Raw genomic sequence first — 19,204 nt, forward strand, 5'->3', positions numbered from 1 at the left:
CCGCTATTAACGAAAGAATGTGTCGTGAGTGATTTCAACGCTTCAAGAACGGTGATTTTGACGTCCAAGGTCATGCTCTGTATTTAATGGGACCAGCTCGGCGTAGTGTATTATGAACTGTTAAAACCGACTCAAACAATCCCAGGCGATCGGTATCGAACGCAATTGATGCGTTTGAGCCGAGCATTGAAAGACAAACGGCCGCAATACAACGAGAGACACGATAAAGTGATTTTGCAGCATGACAATGTTCGACCCCATGTTGCGAAAGTGGTCAAGACATACTTGGAAACATTGAAATGGGAAGTCCTACCCCACCCGCCGTATTCTCCAGACGTTGCTCCCTCTATCACTTGTTTCGATCAATGGCCTGGCTGATCAGCACTTCCGGTCTTATGAAGAAGTAAAAAATTGGATCGATTCGTGGATAGCCTCAAAAGATGACCAGTTTTTTCGACGCGGGATTCGTACGCTACCTGAAAGATGGGAGAAAGTAGTGGCCAGCGATGGACAATACTTTGAATCATAAATGTATAACCAGTTTTTTACAATAAAGCCTCGAATTTCGGAAAAAAAACGGCGGAAGCAAAATTGTACCCCTAATAGAAAAAAAAAAGAATACATTTAAACTGAGATTAAAATTAAACTACAGAATCAAGCATTAGAGATTATTTAATTCAAATAATCAATGCAATCAATTTTAAATCATTAAATCATTAAATAATTCACGAAAAATGTAGATTGTATTATAAAAGTTGGAGATTTTTAAAAATTAAAGTTTAAAAATTAAAGATGATGCCGACATCTTTAATTTTGTGAGCTCTATTTAGTAGAGTTTAATATAATTTCATCGCTTATTTTACAAGTACTACATAGTGTTTTTAAAATAAGGCCTATATAGTACTGGTCGTGAATATTCACAGCGGTCATTAAAGAGATACGAAATGATTTACAGATGCGTTTAAGGATGGTTAAATACGGGACGTCAGATTTTAAATGTTATATCCGGCGCACATAGGCCGTCCATTATAATTCGTAGCAGCTACGCATTTTGACATAGACATTTTTAATCGATGCGTCGCAAATCATCTCTGTACGCTCTTTGTGGTCGTTATGCTGTCGCACAACTTGATTTATGAACGTTAAACATTTTGTTCGGTCTATCTTGCGAAACGCATTATCGCTCATAAAAAACATTAATTTGGTAATAATACTTCGAAATTGCTACGGTCATAAAGTGCATCAGTTGAAGTCATTTGATAACTAAATCATCCTTTCACATATCATGTTATAAGAGCTTTTAAAAATTATAAAACTTATTTTAGCATTATTTTAGCATTAATAAGACATTAGATATTTTCTTTTGGTTTATCTTATATTTTCTTTTGGTATTATATGAATATTATGATTTAATTGCCATATAATAAATTACACGGACATAAAATATTATTAATTAACATATTAAAAATTATTATTGTTAGATACAATTATATATTATTTCGTTCACAAAAAATGGACTATATTGATCATATTATTTATATTTGCAATATTCAACATATTTTTATATTTTTTATATTTATGTGTATACAATTCTTCTAAGGATCGGAAAAAAAGATTGAAGATTTCGCATTTTTTACAGCCCCCCATTTCCAACAGATACTACAATCCTGCGTCTATTTTTGACTAACTAGATGCAACATCGAGATAGACATTGTTAGCGCTCGCTCCTGAATAAAGCCACGCTTAATTAAGAAGTCATACAAAGCAACGAATGCGGAATACTGTAGACACGACTCTCGACTTTCTTAGCTAAAATCTTCGCGACGTATTATATTGAAGTGACAAAATGCTTTATGCGACGTTTATAGTCTTCAAAATCTTTACACAAGAATCGCAATATTATAATTGAATGTATGACATGAGAAAGACATGTAAGTCTATCTAAATTCCGAAAGTTATATATAAGATTTCATCGTCATTACCTATCATACTTGAGAATACGAATTATAAAATTAAATGACTGATTTTGACGAGAATTTCGCTTTTTGTAATATCCATTATAAGTAAATTATAGCGCATAATTCGACACTTGTCTGAATAATCTCGGAAGATTTATATAATATCGGAATAATATTTAAGAATTTCAGAGTAACTTATGTCAAACTTGAAAAATTATACTAGAAGAATTAGGTTCTTCGCATCGTGCATGGTAAGATTTTTCCTTATTTAACGTGGGAAGATAATAATAGAAAGATTTATGTCAATCTATATGGATGTTACTTAGATTATATATTATTTCTAACGCGATAAAGAAAAATACAATTTGCAAATAATTGGGATCAAATGAAATTAAATACTTATCAAATGAAATTAAAATAAACGTAAATGTTTTGACTTCGGATTTAAATCCTTCTCAATACAAAAATTAAGTACAAGCAATATTAGATAGAACTTTAAAAAAGTACAAATCCATAATCGAAATTTTTGCGTTTTATTTCGTTTGGTGAATATATCTCAATTGTTTGCGAATTGTATCTGTTGCTTTATAAGATTTATATAATTACGCATCAACATTCGCGAAGGCTCACTAAAAAAAAATTTACTTAATCTTAATATGTATTTCTTTGAATAGTTTTAAGTAAATATTGACTTACAATAAATAAATATTTACTCAATAAAAATGATATATAATTAAATCAAATTAATGATTTTCATATCCAATAAATATATGTTTATATTTAGTAAATATTTATTTAGAACTATTCAAACAAATATTTATTAAAATTTAGTATTTCTTTCAGTGTAGGCAATTTACTTATATTAAATTTATTATTGGAACTTCTATAAATATTATTTTATTTTAATAATAAACAACATTTGCAAATTGAAAAATAATTATATGTTATTGCTTTCTATATCATAATCCATAATAAACATTCTTCTTTACAGGAGATTTCTTTCATTTCTTCCATTTCTTCCAAGCAAGATACATCATGTTACTTCGATTGATTATTCAAACTGAATACCAAATAATATTTGTCGTACGAAGTAAGAATAGAACTTCTCTAACTATGTATTTTCATTATTTCCAGACTATGATAATATTTTCAACGATACGTCGCGCTTGAAGGTGCAAAGCAGCATTCATCCTCGAGACATCTTCAATATGCGGAGCGCTTTGAATGCCCCATTAGATCTGCGTGTTTCTCGACGTGACGATTCCAGCAACGAGTTCCGAGGAAAATAGTGAGTAAGCACGTAAGGAAACACGGTGGAGCAGCGGATTTCACTTGCTGCTGGGTCAAATGGCTGCTACAGTGTTGCTTAAGATTATTTCTGTCATCGTTTCTCTCGCGTCTGCCGCCCCCGCTTTCTGCCAGCTTTCTTATACGCGTGCCAGCGTGTTCCTCGTAAATATCATCAGTGGATCGTGAACCTTTTGGTTATGGCAACGTCGGCATGACAAACGCGAAAAGATGGGTAGGATGAGTGTGGTACCGAGTTTCCACAAGTTTAGTTTTTTCGTCAGACGCGGAAACGGGCTTCCATTCATTGCGATTTTAACGCGGTGATTGTTGTAAGGCGCATTTTTCTGTATTCCTTGTTGCATTGAGAAAAACGCTTAACGATTTTTAACGATTTTATTAAGATATTTTATTAAGATATTCATATAGCTTTTTTATCAGATGTTTTTATCAGATGTTTATTTTATTAAGGTTTCTTTGCTCACTACTACTATTTTCAGGGTTGGATAAGTTAATGTTTTTTTTAACTGAATAAAGTTAAAGTTAATGGCTTTACAAAATTAATAAAGTTAAGTTAAAAGCTGAAGGAATAAAAAATTAACTTAACGTAAGTTAAGGCAATATTAACTTAAGTTAAAAAATTAATTAAAATTAAGTTAAAATAATTTTGAAAAAAATTTTTTAGGTCAAAATATCCTAATTTTTCTTAAAATGAGATTAAATAACTACAATATAGATTATTAAGTAAATTAAATTTTTATTTTTTTATTCACATGATATAATTTAATAAACTATGGCTGCATTGGATGCTGATGTGCTTAAAGCGCATGAGCGTTAATGGCTTCGGCATCAGCGCGATTTGCGATAGCCAAATAGATTCATAGATTTTTACTTTTTAATAAGTCTTAAGCCATAAGAAATTGACCAATTACAATCGAATGCAAGAAGAATATTTGATTGTAATTGATCAATTATGACTTAAGGTTTAAAACATCTATTGTAAATCCGGATTAAGGCTTATGGCATAAGGCATAACCGCATAAATCAATCAGAGGACTGTATTAGCATCTTAAGAAATTACTTAAGATAGTCTTAAAATATGAACAGATTACGAATATACAGCCTTAGTCTTACTATATCTTATTTTTCTAAGATATTATAATATTTAAAAAAGATAAAAAATTTGTTAACTTAAAAAAAAATTAACATTTAAAAGTAATTTAGTTAACTTAAAATTTAATGCATTTAAAATTAACTAAGTTAAGTTAAAAGTTATTAACTTTTTAACTTTTTTTTAACTTTTAACGTTTTAACTAATTACTACCCAACCCAGACTATTTCAAATTATGACGTCAGAAGTGAGGAGATACATAATAAAAATTCTAAAAAAATAAAAATTCAAAATGTTTTAACACAGAAATATGTATGTAATATTTCAATAAAACGATGTTTACCATCAATAAAATCGATTTGTAAAATATATATCAAAAATTTTTTTTGTTTCGTTAATTAATAAATAATCATATATCTAGAAATAAATTATGCAGTCAAAAAAGAGATGAATTAAGCTGAAGATGAATTCACAGCTATGATAAACTTTCATTATTAATATACAGGGTGTCTCTAAATTCCCACATACGTGGTACAAGACGTGATATTTTATGCTAAAACATCTTTTCTTCTTAACAAAATTCGTCCGATAAATAATTTTTGCGCTTATTTGTTAACTTCAATCTGCTCTTTGTAAAACTATTTGTCGGATACAAATTTGTTAAAGGAAAAAGTTATTTTTTATGCTAAAATGAATTACTTTTTCTTGTAGTAAAATTACATTCAATAAATAATTTTTACGTTTACTCGTATAATTTCAACCTACTTTCCTCTAAAAATTATTTGTCGGACGCAATTTTATTAAAGGAAAAAGTTTGTTTTATCATAAAGTATCATAAAGTATCACGTCTTGTATTCCGTATGCGGGAATTTAGAGACATCTTATATACATAGAAATAAATATGATTCAATTTCTCTCAAAAACAAGAAGATAATTTTTGATATATATATATTTTATGAGTTTATTACTAATTGTAAATGTTGTTTTATTGAAAAATATTTTTCTATTCAAAAATAATTCGCAAAAATTTTTATTATGTGTCTTCTTGCATTTGATGTCATATTCTGAGAGGAGTGATATTCTGAGTCATATTCCGAGAGGAGTAAACAAGAATCAAGTAAATAAAGATCACTGTGAGGGGCAACATATGTACGTATATATGTAATATTTTATAAAATTAGAAAATATATTATAAGTTCAGTGTGCGATAATTATATTTTAATAATAAATCAAATATTAAATAAAATAATTACTGCATTTCAGAAATTTGCACAAGTTCAAAAAAGAAGTTTATTTTGAAAGATGTAATTAATACTTATATCTCGTTGTTGAAATTAAGTATGACATAATATGAATATCAATTCTCAAATTAAAAAGTTCTTTTAACTTTTCTCATCGAAATAATCCGGTTTACCTTAATCCGCGTGCAAGATTTCCAGTTTTCTTAAAACTCATAAAAATTGAATATTTAAACTTTTCGACAGAAATGGTTACCTCTTTATTTCACTTTATCTCGACAAATATTTATATTAGCTAAACATTTCTAATATTTATATTAGCAAAACAAGCTAACGTTATCTATCATTATTTTGACGTCAAAATGACGACAAATAACGTCAACTTGTTTACTAGAATATATATAGATAGTTAAATATAGTAGATATCTAAGAGATCAATCATTTCATTTAAGAGTTGGTTATTTATTCGATTTGAAAAAATTTAACCAGATGACAAAACGCAATAAAGTTATGTCTTTCGCACGATTCGATATTCGCTGATCCGATATGTAAAGAAAAGGGAATGATTCATGAGGGAGTAAGTTGTCGTGGGAACGTCGGAAATTGATGTCCATAAATTGTGACCGCAGCTGCAATTACACCAGGCAAATGCGCGTTGTGATTCCGAGCGTCGCGGAAGGCGAACACTATGAGACGGAATCGCGTGTACGCGTTCGGGTAATTATAGTTCGTTGGATGGGAAAATTATGATTATTATGAAAGAGCGAGAGAGCGCGGGGTCATTCACGTCCACAGTCGCGACGCTTATCCGGATAATCCTAACTCGATGTTACATCCTGCTGTATCCGGTTGTAAGCGTACTCCCGATTCTCTAATTAGCTCACTATATTTGTAGCGGCGGATATGTGTCAAAATGTAGACATATCGCCATCTCGTGTGCCGTCACGTCCGTTTTGCATCGGCAACTTCCGGATAATAATTCTGCCTGATTTAATAGTCTCTTTAATTTATACATATATAAAAGTATAATATTATTTTTAATTGTAGTACTAAATCTTCTTCATAAATATTTTAAGTAAAATTAATATATCTCATAATAATCAGTAAAATTTTAATTTCTTTCTCTCGATATATTTTTCTTAATAAACAAAATATCTTTTTATAAATGAATTTATTTTTAATTTTATATATATCATAAGTCGTAATACATATTTTAAAAACGAATGATATATCCAGATATTTCCTAGATATTTTGCAGAGAATAAACAAAATAAATTTTTAATCGTTTTTTTGTTACTACTGATAGAAAAGTTACCAATCAGTTAACCATCTTGAAACAAATATATGTTCGAATGATATAAAAAAAATTAAGACTCAATCAATTAAAAATTTTGAATTACAAAATTTAAATTTAAAACTTGAAATTAAATTTGAATTTAAATTTAAAAGAACTTGAAATATTTTTAAGTTTTAGATGTATACTATATATAAATTATTTATATGAACGTCCCGTCTAATTTTAAAGCCATAAATTATTTATGCGCATGAAATATCATGATATATTTGATAAGATAATTCAATTTATATTTATTTAACAAACAACTTTCAAACATTAATCACATCACATTTGAGTGTATCAGTGGAGTATATCGGCGGAATACGAAATAATCGCGATCCGAAGAAGTAAATGCAGCGCGTATGTGAGCCATAAAGAGTATCCGAACATAACTGTGGAAATATAAATTTACCGTAAGAATAACGTACGCGTGGCGTTCCGGTGACCGGCGATCTGGTGACTGCTTCCTGGCCAGTGCAACGGATACGCGTAGGTGCAACGTACATCTATCTCATGTCACAGTCAAACTTCAAAAATTTTGTCGCATATTAACGTAGACGAGATTTTGGCTCGGCGCCAAGACACATTTCTAACTGATTAAACAGCTAAATTTCCGAACACCGCCCTGATAATTTTTTTAATTCGTTATTCTTTAAGGAGGAGTTTTGTGAGATTTCTATTTTTTATTCCTACATTAGAGTGTATTATGACTTTCTTTTTCACTTTCACCAAATATCATTAAAGTTATACTTTTAGAATTTATTATTAAAATGAATATCTATTTCATTTTAATAATAAATTCTAGAAGTGTATACTAGTTTAGCTATAGAAAAAAGACTATGTATAATGCGATATATGATAATAGTAATTAATCAGATGCATCGAAACGCGCGGATTTTTGCGAATTTAGATTATAAGTTTGAAAGATATTTTCTTAAATGTCCAGAAAAAGCTTATGATCACATACTCCTAAACTGTGAAAAGCACAAGTTTTATGAAATCTGAATAAGTTAACAACAGGAGACCAGTATTCTTTGTTCATATAAGTTTTAAACATAGAAGTATTTGGGCTACTTAAGATTTCCTTTTCTTTCAAAATATTTTTTTGTAAGATTTAAACCTTCTTTCTCAGCATTTTCTAAAAAAGTTAAATGAAAATCTCGGATGTTACTTTTATTTTTAACGAATAGAGAAACATTTATTTTCCGTCCGCTTTGAAATTTTTTATATAATGTGGAATTGTAAATTTTCTTCACATCTTAAATATTAAATTATACACAATTTGAATACAGAATAAAAGTCTTAGTATTTTTTCATTTCAATATCTGAGAGAGTATCCAAATATCATTGCGAATATTTAATGCCCGTATTCATAGTCAAGCCTTATATTTAAGGCTTCCTTAAATTTATCTTCAGATACTATACGAATTATTTCATTGGCTGAGTATCTAAAGATAAATTTAAGGAAACCTTAAGTACAAGATCTGATTATACGGGCATAAGTGTTCCAATTCACGCCAATGGTATCGCGTGTCTACGAACGATAGGTACTGGAAACAATTTCGCGATGGAACACTCGCTTTTAGCGATAAATAAAGGTGGCCAGCCGTTTCCTCTCGCTCAATGCTCTCCAGCAGCGGGAATTCGTAAATATTTCAGCCGTATGCTAAAATAAAGCTAGGCTGAGAATGCGTCAGCATGTAGCGAGGCTCGCCCACGAGAATCATGGAATTTTATACATAGATTGATTTATTACGCGGACTCTCCCGATTAGAATCGCTCTTCTCAAGTGTTATTCTAAAACTGCCAGGTTACTTAAGTGTCTCTCTCTTTTCGAGATCTCTTCTTTAGATCGTTTCTTATAGATTATTTCTATGGGAATCTATCTTCTCAAAAGAAAAGAGTAAAAAATTAAAACTACTATTGTTTTTTTCTGTTAGCAATATTAGAATAAAAAAAAATTTAATTTTATAATAAAATTTGTGTGTTAAACAGATAGTCGAATTAATTAATTCTCTTTTCCGTGATTCTGATTACGATTCTCTCGTTTTCTCCACTTTGTATTGCGAAAGTAACTGTCAGCGCAAGGTGTTTTGACTCACAAAGATTACAATAATATGATTGATTTATATATTTGTATACTTATATATTTATACACTATAATATTTGTATACAATAATTAAATATATAATATTAAAAATTAACGCGTTAATTTTTTTATCATGCAAAATATCAGGTATCACAAAAGTTGACGCAATTTTTCATGCTAAAAATAAAATATAAAAAAGGGGATTATATAAAATTGCATAGAATCATCAAATCAGATCATCTGAAGTTAATAATATGTGTATAATGACGCAGATGAAAATTTACTGCCAATTGTTGTAACAATTTATAGAAAAAAAAAACAAATTCATAGAATTCATATAAATCGAGAATGATACGAATATTCTTATTATTTGATATTTAAAATAAAAATCTCGCATGACAATTATACTTAATCACCGTTGTGAAGTTTTCTGTGCTCTTTCGCTAAATTTCAAACACAAACGCATGCCTTGATTATATCTCACGTCATAAATCTTACTCATATCAACTTACTTGTAATCGATGATTCGATCGAAACCTATACTCTATCTATCTTTATCATTATCTTTTATTCCAACGGAAAAGATAGAAAATGACTTTTGAGAATTTTCCAAAGCTCAAAGATTCTCGCAGGTGTTTCTCAAACAAAACATATTGACAAAAGAAGGATTCTGATTGATCCACATTATCGATCGCACTGTTACTCAAAACAATCTTGGATCTTTTCCACACAACCAACCAGTCAGAAGCTGCCGTGTCGAATTGACCAATTAGCGACGTGGACAATCGGATGGCGCGCTCGTGGCGACAATCGCGACAGTTTCGCGTGAATCTCGAACATGGCGCCCTCTGGAGAGCTTTCTTTCGCGGATAGTTGCCGCTGATCCTTAGTCCCGCGCAGTAGCGGTGTTTATTTACCTTAGCTATCGCGACGTCAAACCAATTGATCCGCAGATCTGTCTATGCATGGTCGAGTGCCACACGAGAATCGCGACGTATCCCGGCGTTTGTTTTATCACAACGACGCCGTTTACGAGGTGGTTTGCATCTCTAATTGAAAGACGAAAGAAGATTAAGGAGGTACAGGAGGCCGAGGCGAGGAAGTAACGGAGACGGAATCACGCATCAGCCGCTGAGCGATCTGTCATCCACATACGCGCGCTATCGCCGTCGCGCGATTGCACTTTGTGTCGTCATCGTCGTCGACTGCACAGTTCTAACCTAGCCAAGCCTTGCTGCGCTCGTTTCCTGGATTCTCACGCGCACGACGCACCCGTCCATCGGCCTGATGCTGCGCCATCGCTGACAGCAACCCTCGACGAGTATGGGCGACGAAGACGACGTGCTGCCGGCTTGTCTGCAGAGGCTCGAGATTGACCGTCGATCAACGAGTTGTCCCCAGTAAGCGTCGCTCTGTTGTTTTCGACCGTTCTCGACTGCGTAGAAATGCGTAAACACCGTATACGTCAGCACAACGCCTAGAAGGGACGCGCTCTTCCAAAGTCGAGAACGTTTCTTGTGCTTTCGTGTCCTGTGAAGCGATACATTGGCAGGTGTTTAACTTTTAAACGTCCCTGTCGAGCTTTAAGACAATGACGTAGATTGCAGATTGATTTAAAGCGTCCCTTTTCGACGTCGTGAATTGATGATTTTCAGATACCTACGATACTGATAAGCGTCTGTGATTTTGATTGACAGCAATCTTGTAGTTACTGCAGCCTCACCATGACTTGTGACAAATTGCATCATACCCGAAAATTTGTTAATTAAATTCCTTTGCATGTTAGAGTGACAGCAACATTATTATTATGTATTTTAGATATTTACTTGGATTAATTATTCAGAAAATTGACTATAAATGTATCTGATTTTTAATTGAATTGTACACTTTTGTAAATTCTAAAATACTGTCAATATATAAATTTTATGTACAAATGAGCAAAGTCATGGAGCACTAATTGTAAGCTATGCCTTGAGTGATCTTTAGATTTGTTTGTGTTGCTTGAAAGCTTCAAAATTTTTGCTTTTAAAATTAAAATGATATAAACAGTGTTTATGGACATTGAAAAGAAAACGAGCAAAAGGTATTGAGTACAAGAAGTATGATCAACACAAATATACTTTTTAGAAGTTGCATTCTTCCATATCAAAAGCTAAGACAAGCAAAGATGAGCTTTTCCAAATTCTGTTCATTATAAATCAGTTTGGACTTCAATTTTGCAACATGAAGCGTGATTTCATTTTTAAATAGTTTTGTGCTATTGTTTTGTGTTATATATTTTATTAAGTGAGAAAAAACAACCATAAAATTGAACTACACATTCCATCATTTCAAGATTGAATTTAATAGTGTTATTTTTTGAAGTGTTATTTTTTCTCTCCTTTTAAGTTAATTAAATTATTTGTATTTATATAAAAGTCTAGATTATAAATATTTTGTCTTTAAAATTGTGAAATGTATGAAAAGTTTACTTACATTAGTTAAGAATGGCCTATTTTTTATATGTAAAATTTATATATTGATAGCAATATTCAATCAATAGTAATAGCATTCTAGAGTTAATGTAAAATAACATTGAAATTTGGCAAAAGCAAGAAAAGTTCTAGTGTAGTCTAGTGTAATAATATGTTTGTTTTTTATTCTTACGCTCTCTAGACTAGTACACAGGTGAAAAAATGTATATTTGTTTCATTTCAACTTATTACATCGTGTGTACCAGTTCAGAGAATGCAAGAATAAAAAACAAACATTAAGTAACACATATTTTAGATAAGATAGAAGTAAGCTAACTATTGTTCGCGAATACTCATGCAAAAATCAATGAGCTTAATTTTATGGGTTTATGGGTTTAAAAATATTAATAAAAAATTAATGTTGGGATTTAAAAAATTATTCGAGTTTTATTCAACGCTGCATTTACAGTATTAAATAGCATTATAGCGCGATGTAAATTGAAACTTATCAATGAATATGATACTTACTGAGATTCAATCAACGTTGTTTACTTCTGAAGTACTAAATGTTTTGATTGCAAAGCTATAAGTTGCGACAGTGACGAGTTAATATCGATGACAATAAAGATGTGATTTATCAATCGTCACTATCCCTAGCAGTCGAGTTTCTTTGTCAATCGCCGTATCTCCTATTAGCCAATCGAGTTATCGAAATGCTTCGAGGCTGTATTTGTCGTAATCGCGGTCAAGGTCGGCTAGTAACACGACGGTATGTATTTACAATGCATGCATTTCGTCGTCCATCAGAAATCGTCGATTGCGCGATCGGATTCTCGATTCGTCGACGGATGAAGTCGAGTGAAGTCGGCTCGATTCTATCGGGAGAAACATTTAGACGCTCTATTTTTAAACCTGTGATGCTGGAAATAACAACTTAGTATAGTATCGAATAGTCGATTTAAGAGAGACAAATCGCCGGGAGGATACAGTCAAATGAATTCTTTGCAAGGCTTGTGAATGTAATAATGTTATATCAACTATGTGGTTAGCACGATTGGATAGAACTTGTATGTTTTCACCAAGTTTTGCTTGTAATACTGTAAGCTTTCATTTTTTAATTTTTATTATAATGTAGTTTAAAATATTCTGCGCATTATAATCTGTGCATTATATACGCAAATATATTCAAAAGAAAGAAGCAAAGCTTTTGTTTAAAGAGCAAAAATCACGGAGGTGACATTTTAGCGCATTTTATATTTTCACACATGACACAATTATTTTTTAATATAACGGTTTGTTCTTTCAGCATTGCAATGGCGGACAAATCGAAGCCGATGAATCTATTCAGGGTATACGGCAAAAATTCTAGCAGCAACTGTTTATTTCGAAGAAGATCAATGCCTAACAGGCCTACTACGTTCCCAGTCAACCCAAGGGGAATCAAGAGTACAACGAATTTTAAGCCGTCTAAGAACGAGAGAACAATCGAGAAAACCAAGAGGAGCACCATCCTAAGGGAGGCCATTCTAAAGTTAAGCGCTCCCGGAAATAGCGGTTCTAGTGATAATCCAGTGGATACGCTGTTTAAGAACACGTGTAAGCTCAGTATTCCCAATAAAAATTCCAAGATGATCGACCACAATTCGGTCATGAAGGACTTCAAGGCGCTGAATATCAGTAAAGACAATAGGCTGGTCAAGGACGACACTAGTATTCAGGATGACGACTGCGAGAGTGCAAGCGGTTTCCACCGAGCTCGCAGTAACACGATGCCGAACTTAAAAAGAGGTCCTGGTCCGGGTGGCGGAGACCAGAGAACGACAACGAGCAATGGACAATCGGATGCTACTGGTAACTCATCTGGCCAACAACAATTATCGAGTTCACCGAACACTTGTTCAGTCCAGGCGCGAATATCGCCGCCCTTATCGAGCGACGTCACAATCGGCGAACTCGCTGGTTATTTCGAAGAGTTCGTTCATATTCCAAAGAAGATGTCACATATGGCGGAGATGATGTACACTTAATAATTGTAAAGTATCTTGAATTATGCTTACACCGGATGCAGACTTTTTTTTGTACACACAGTTATGTGCTGTGTAAATTTTATTCTCTATATACTGCATCTCTTTGTTTACGTGACTAATTTAATTTCCTAAATTATTTTTTTAACATACTAATAACACATCGGCAGAAATTCTCGCTCTAATTGTGTATAGTTCCGAAATTGTTGAGCTATTTTGTATAAATATTCGGAAAAGTGCAGCGAGATATATCATACTTTCTTTTGCATTCTTTCCTTTTTTTACATCATCTTTGCACATGATATTTGGTTTCTTTAATGTATAAAAGGGAAAAAGGAATATATTATATTATCTGTATTTAAAAGAAACTTTTGTATTACGAGAGAAGAATAATTGGTTTTAGAATAAATTGTATGAATTGAATTCGTAGTATAAATGCATCTATACAATCTATTTTTATACATACATTTACGCATTTTCGCGTGCGCTTTATTATTTAAAGAACAAATTAAAATATCCTAATCAAACAAAGAAAATTCCTATATAGGGCGCTAATGAAAGTGCAACATTAATATGATACATAATATATTTATCTGCATAGGCTTACGACAATTAATATAATAATAACACAAAGTAATCGTTAAGTTACTTAATGATAATAAGCTTTGGTATATAAACAATGACAACAGTGTATTGATCGTTTTCGCTTTAGGTACAATACGAATGAGAACGCACGTTGACGCGCAGTGATATATGATGTGAAGAAAATTCGAACGTAAGAATGCCGGACAAGAAAATATTTTGGTGTGCGCATCACGTGAGACGACTCTGTTCTGTAAACAAGTATATCAATAATCATGAATAATTATCCTCCTTTGGTGGACACAGTACTCTCGTGGTCGCCATGAGACGACACAGTCGATCTTTTGTATCAAAACACATGAAAGAGAGAGAGATAGAGAAAGAGGGAATCTGTCCCTATATCACAGATTTACCGAAAATTTGACTGGGGGACCACGAACGAGCACACTGTCTCCAAAAAGATATCGCGAAATCCACGATTAATTAAAAGCATAATTTTCATTTAAGTACAATATGCATGTACCGCTGATCTCGCTCTTTCTTAGGTCTCCGTATAATTTAAACATCGCAAACATTTGCAAATAAAGGATGCGGGAACGATACGTCCGAGGTATTTCTTGAGTAAATTCCCGACACGCACAATCACGTTATCAATCGTGCGGAAATTAATTACTGATGATCACACTAAAGATTTAAAAGAAATGTTTATTTGCAAATTAATGGAAATTTACGACATCTGATATTTAGAGAGTACGTCTTCCTCATCTGTATAAACAATTTTAATTCTCGTGCTACTTTGCTCGATCAATCAAAATATTATTATGTACAGTTGTGCGATCGATGAAGCATACGTTATAGAGCTATCGGATTTAGAAAAAAAAAAATTTATTTCGAGATTTTGCAAACGGTCGGACGTAAAATTCCCAATAGCACATGGGCTTTATTTAAAAAACAATATCAGTCTCTATATCCAGTGGAAAAAGGCCACGATGCCTTTACCATAATAATTTGTAAATACATGGTCCAAATGTGATCCGAATAAAACAGTCTACGCGAATATATATACCATATAACGCGAACGCTTCGCTCAAAACCATCGTTTTCTTTTGAAAGTCCGAAAAACATCCGAAGATACGTCTAAAAGGTGTTTTAATTCTTCAATTATTCAGCCTTTTAGATATTCTTACGATGTTATTGAGACTTTTCTATTATCGATTATTCTCGTTGAGCTCGCATTAGTTCAAACCCTATGTCTTTTTTTTTTTATAAATCTATGACCTACGGCAGCGATCATGATAATTATTATCATCATCAGCGAAATTTCCAAGTGATCGTTTATCATGAGAAAACAAGTTTATCATCGGTATAAAACGCTCATAGAAAAAATGTACTGGACGTAATACACCTACTCTCTAACGCTACGTAAACGTGAACACCTTTTCACGCGCACTCTTCCATGCGATGTCGTTTTAATTTTATTGGAAATATTTATGCTACGTATCATGTAAACATCGCGGTGAGGATTTCTCTTACGGATTCTAAGATCTACATAAAATAAGAACTGCCGCAATATCAAAATTTATCCAAACAACGTAGGAGTTCTATTGATGATGCAAAGAGTAATTCAAAAAAGAATCTTCCAGACATTTGACTATAATAGTCAGACAACAGCTGAATGTGTCAGATATTATGTCAATTATGTTTTACAAATATATATAATTTATCCACAAAAAGGGACGTCCAGAAAACGACGTTTAGATTTCTTTAGTTACATTACAATTATTTCAATATATACTTCCACAATAATATATCTATTAATTAATATAATTAATATTATATCGATACTGTATTAAATCATTAATATCAGTCATTAATATCATGTTATTAGCTGTCACTTAGACAGTCATTAATAATGATTGTTCTTTATTTCATTTTTTTAATAAGATGGTATTTGATGTATCACTTTTTCTGTTACATTCTGCTACATGAAGACATGAGATTGATATTGCAGCAATGTTTAAACTTATCATACAATAATTGGTGTATATGTATATAGGTTTACCGCGTTATTGCTCATAATGCTCTCTCGCAGTAAAATACACATGAAAAGAGGATCACGCTGATACGGATGTAACAATTTTCTACGCTCGCATGCGCGCAATGCACTCACATTTTGTTTTCACTTTAATTACTAATATCTATCGTATCGTAATGGCTCATCGCGTTTATCGTGACACAATAAAATGTATACATTCAAAATCGATTGCACCCACAATCTTGTCAGTTAACTCTGGTAAATTTTTTGTTTCTTTATGAATCATGTCTATTATGCTATAGAAAGAGGTAAAAAAGGAAAAATTTATACGTATGATTAATACGTATGTATGATGAGAAAACATTTTAAGGAGATTCTCGCACTACTTCCTAGTCAAGATAATTAGATAATTTATTCATAATAATACGTAAAACAATTAAAATAATGGAATAAAAAGATTACTAACAATATCTTATGTCATTATACATAATTATTGTTAATTTTATATGTTACTAAATATTTTCAAAATGACAAAATAAAAGTTGTAAGATGCTCATTTGATGATATACGCATCGTCTATTTGACATATATTCTAACTTTTTTCATTAAAGAATATACATTTCTTGTAAACTGTACGATCAGTTTAAATGAAACTTTATGGGAACAAAGTGTTTACTTTATAATTATAATGATTTTTAAATTATTGTCTTACAAGTGTCGTAAAAGAGAATAACTTATAGAATAAGATTATACTTTCAACTTGTAAAATTCTATAAATTTAGAATTAAATATCTTCATAATGATACGGTAAGAGTCAATGAAATTTTTTCTAGATATTATTAACATTTGTATTATATGTATATTATACACTTGTCTTATATTTCATCAAACGTGAGACCTCCTTAAATGTCATATAATATATAATATTTTCTCTTTGTATCATCTTTGGTCATCTTACTTTAATTACCAATTAAACATTTCAAATCAACATTAAATATTTCAATTATAACGCAGATAAAGGAAAAAATTAATCGTCACACAATCAACTGTGACGTAATCGTTACACTTGTATGACTCAGCTGATTGCATCAACAATCAGTTGGATAATTCCAATTAACTATTCGCCATCCTTTTCAGATTATCTGTTCAGTCTACCCACAAAGTCGAGAAGCAAAGATGGCAATACCAATTAAAATTTTTATACTAATGGTAAGATTTTATTTATTCTTCCAATGAGCACTTTATTAACAAAATGCATAGCTTGATTGCATTTAGCAGTAAAACACTTATCTTTTACACTGTTCATTAAGATTCTGTTTCATATATGTCTGTATTTTTTATTTTTACCTTTTGAAAGGTTAAATGTTTGATTAAAATTAAAGAGTATTCAAAAAAATATGACGGTAACCAGAGCTGGGGCTAACCGAAGTTGGTGCAATCGACTTAATCTTCGAGTCTCGCGTGCATAACGTACCTCGCGGGGACGACGTTGAATCCTCCTGGAGAATCAGAGATGATTCACGAGAATAGATTTTTTTCGAGCACCGCGAAGAGAGCAAAGTCGCCAATCCGCCAACGAGACTGTCACGCTTATCGTCTAAGTAATTCCTACTCTAATCCGTCGTTTGTATTTCCCTTCTTTAAGTAGAAAAATTTACAATTTTTCAGACACTTTGTACGAATAACATCGATGACTTAAGTTTATCCGAAAATGCATTTCCGATTTACCCCGACGTGAAACCCATCGTGTCGATTTACATCACGGGATTCGGAATATTTTTCTTTTCTCTTTCTTTTTTGCCCTGAAACGCATTCACGCATTCGCATTTATCCGGATATTAGTAACTTTCTCACCTTCCTCATCTAATTTTTATATCCTTGTTTTTTTTCTTTTCAACAAGACCAATGGTACTTCGCGAAAGAGCGTCAATTCAACATACAGCGACTGCCGAAATAAAAAGTAACATAAATTTGTGCGAGGTATTCACTGTGTTTTTGCAGGATATTTAAATCGGATATATTATCCAATTGGATATATAAATTACACGCGTGAAAACACAGGTATTAAATGCAAATCGATGCTACATTAAAAAAGAACTATAAAAAAAAAGATCAATAGAAAGCGGATACAATCGTAAATACAATCTGATCGGATCTGTTTTTGGCAGACACGTTTGGCTGTGTGCACATTCGAGAGTTTCTGTCATTCAGATTATTCTCAGTAAATAAGTTAACAAGTTATTACTGAAAGTCGTTCTCATGAGATAAAACTCTCGATTGAGCATCGTAACTTTCTTCGAAGTCCAAGTGGATGCATCTCATTGTCCATTTGCGTGCGTTTTACAACCGAATGAAATTATTGCGTAGCAATAACAGGCAAGCGCACGTAAACTCGTACACATGACTCTTAACACTTAGGAGGAATAAATCGTCAAACATTAATATCGTCTCGAAAATAATAGCGTTTCGAGTGCAATGGATTTGAACTCAACCCGGGTACATGATCCATCAACCCGAAAGTATCATGATCTCGTCCAATCACAAATCAAAATAGAGCATATGACGACATTAAACTCGATTTAACGTCCGACTTAGGTTCAAACTTACTGTACTCGAAAACGTTATAAACTTCACGCAGTTTGTGCGCAGTAACCGTTCCATATGAGAATTCTTTTCTCGAGCTCCTTTCTCAGCGGACAAATACATGTAAGAAATTCATGCATGTAAACATCTTATTTCATATATGTTCAGCTCTTGAAAAATCATGCGTTCATGATAGCATTTCGTCATAAAGGGTACGTACGAAAATCTGCCTCGAGGACTATGTATCCAAAAACTGGACTTTAGGAAAATTCGGATGTAATCGTGATCCGAGGTCAATAAAATATAAATACAACATGCTCTTGTGTGACAAGTCACAAATTCACAATACGCGCTACACGCACACGCATACACTCCCCTCATTTTTCTCTCTTTTTTTTCACTCTGTATATATATATATATATATATATATATATATATATATATATATATATATATATATATACTATATATATATATACTATATATATATATATACTATTACTTACTA

The 19,204-nt window shown here is 32.0% G+C and overlaps 1 protein-coding gene across 1 annotated transcript; it reads left to right on the forward strand.

Annotated features, from left to right (window-relative positions):
• Positions 1-10,342: 10,342 nt before the first annotated feature.
• LOC105619274 (oxidative stress-responsive serine-rich protein 1) lies at positions 10,343-13,499 on the forward strand. Its single transcript, XM_012200802.1, has 2 exons — positions 10,343-10,419; positions 12,779-13,499. Exons 1-2 carry the CDS (start codon positions 10,343-10,345, stop codon positions 13,497-13,499), a joined length of 798 nt encoding a protein of 265 aa, XP_012056192.1.
• Positions 13,500-19,204: the final 5,705 nt, after the last annotated feature.

The sequence above is a fragment of the Atta cephalotes genome (assembly GCF_000143395.1).
Source record: "Atta cephalotes unplaced genomic scaffold scaffold00002, whole genome shotgun sequence".
Lineage (NCBI taxonomy): Eukaryota > Metazoa > Arthropoda > Insecta > Hymenoptera > Formicidae > Atta > Atta cephalotes.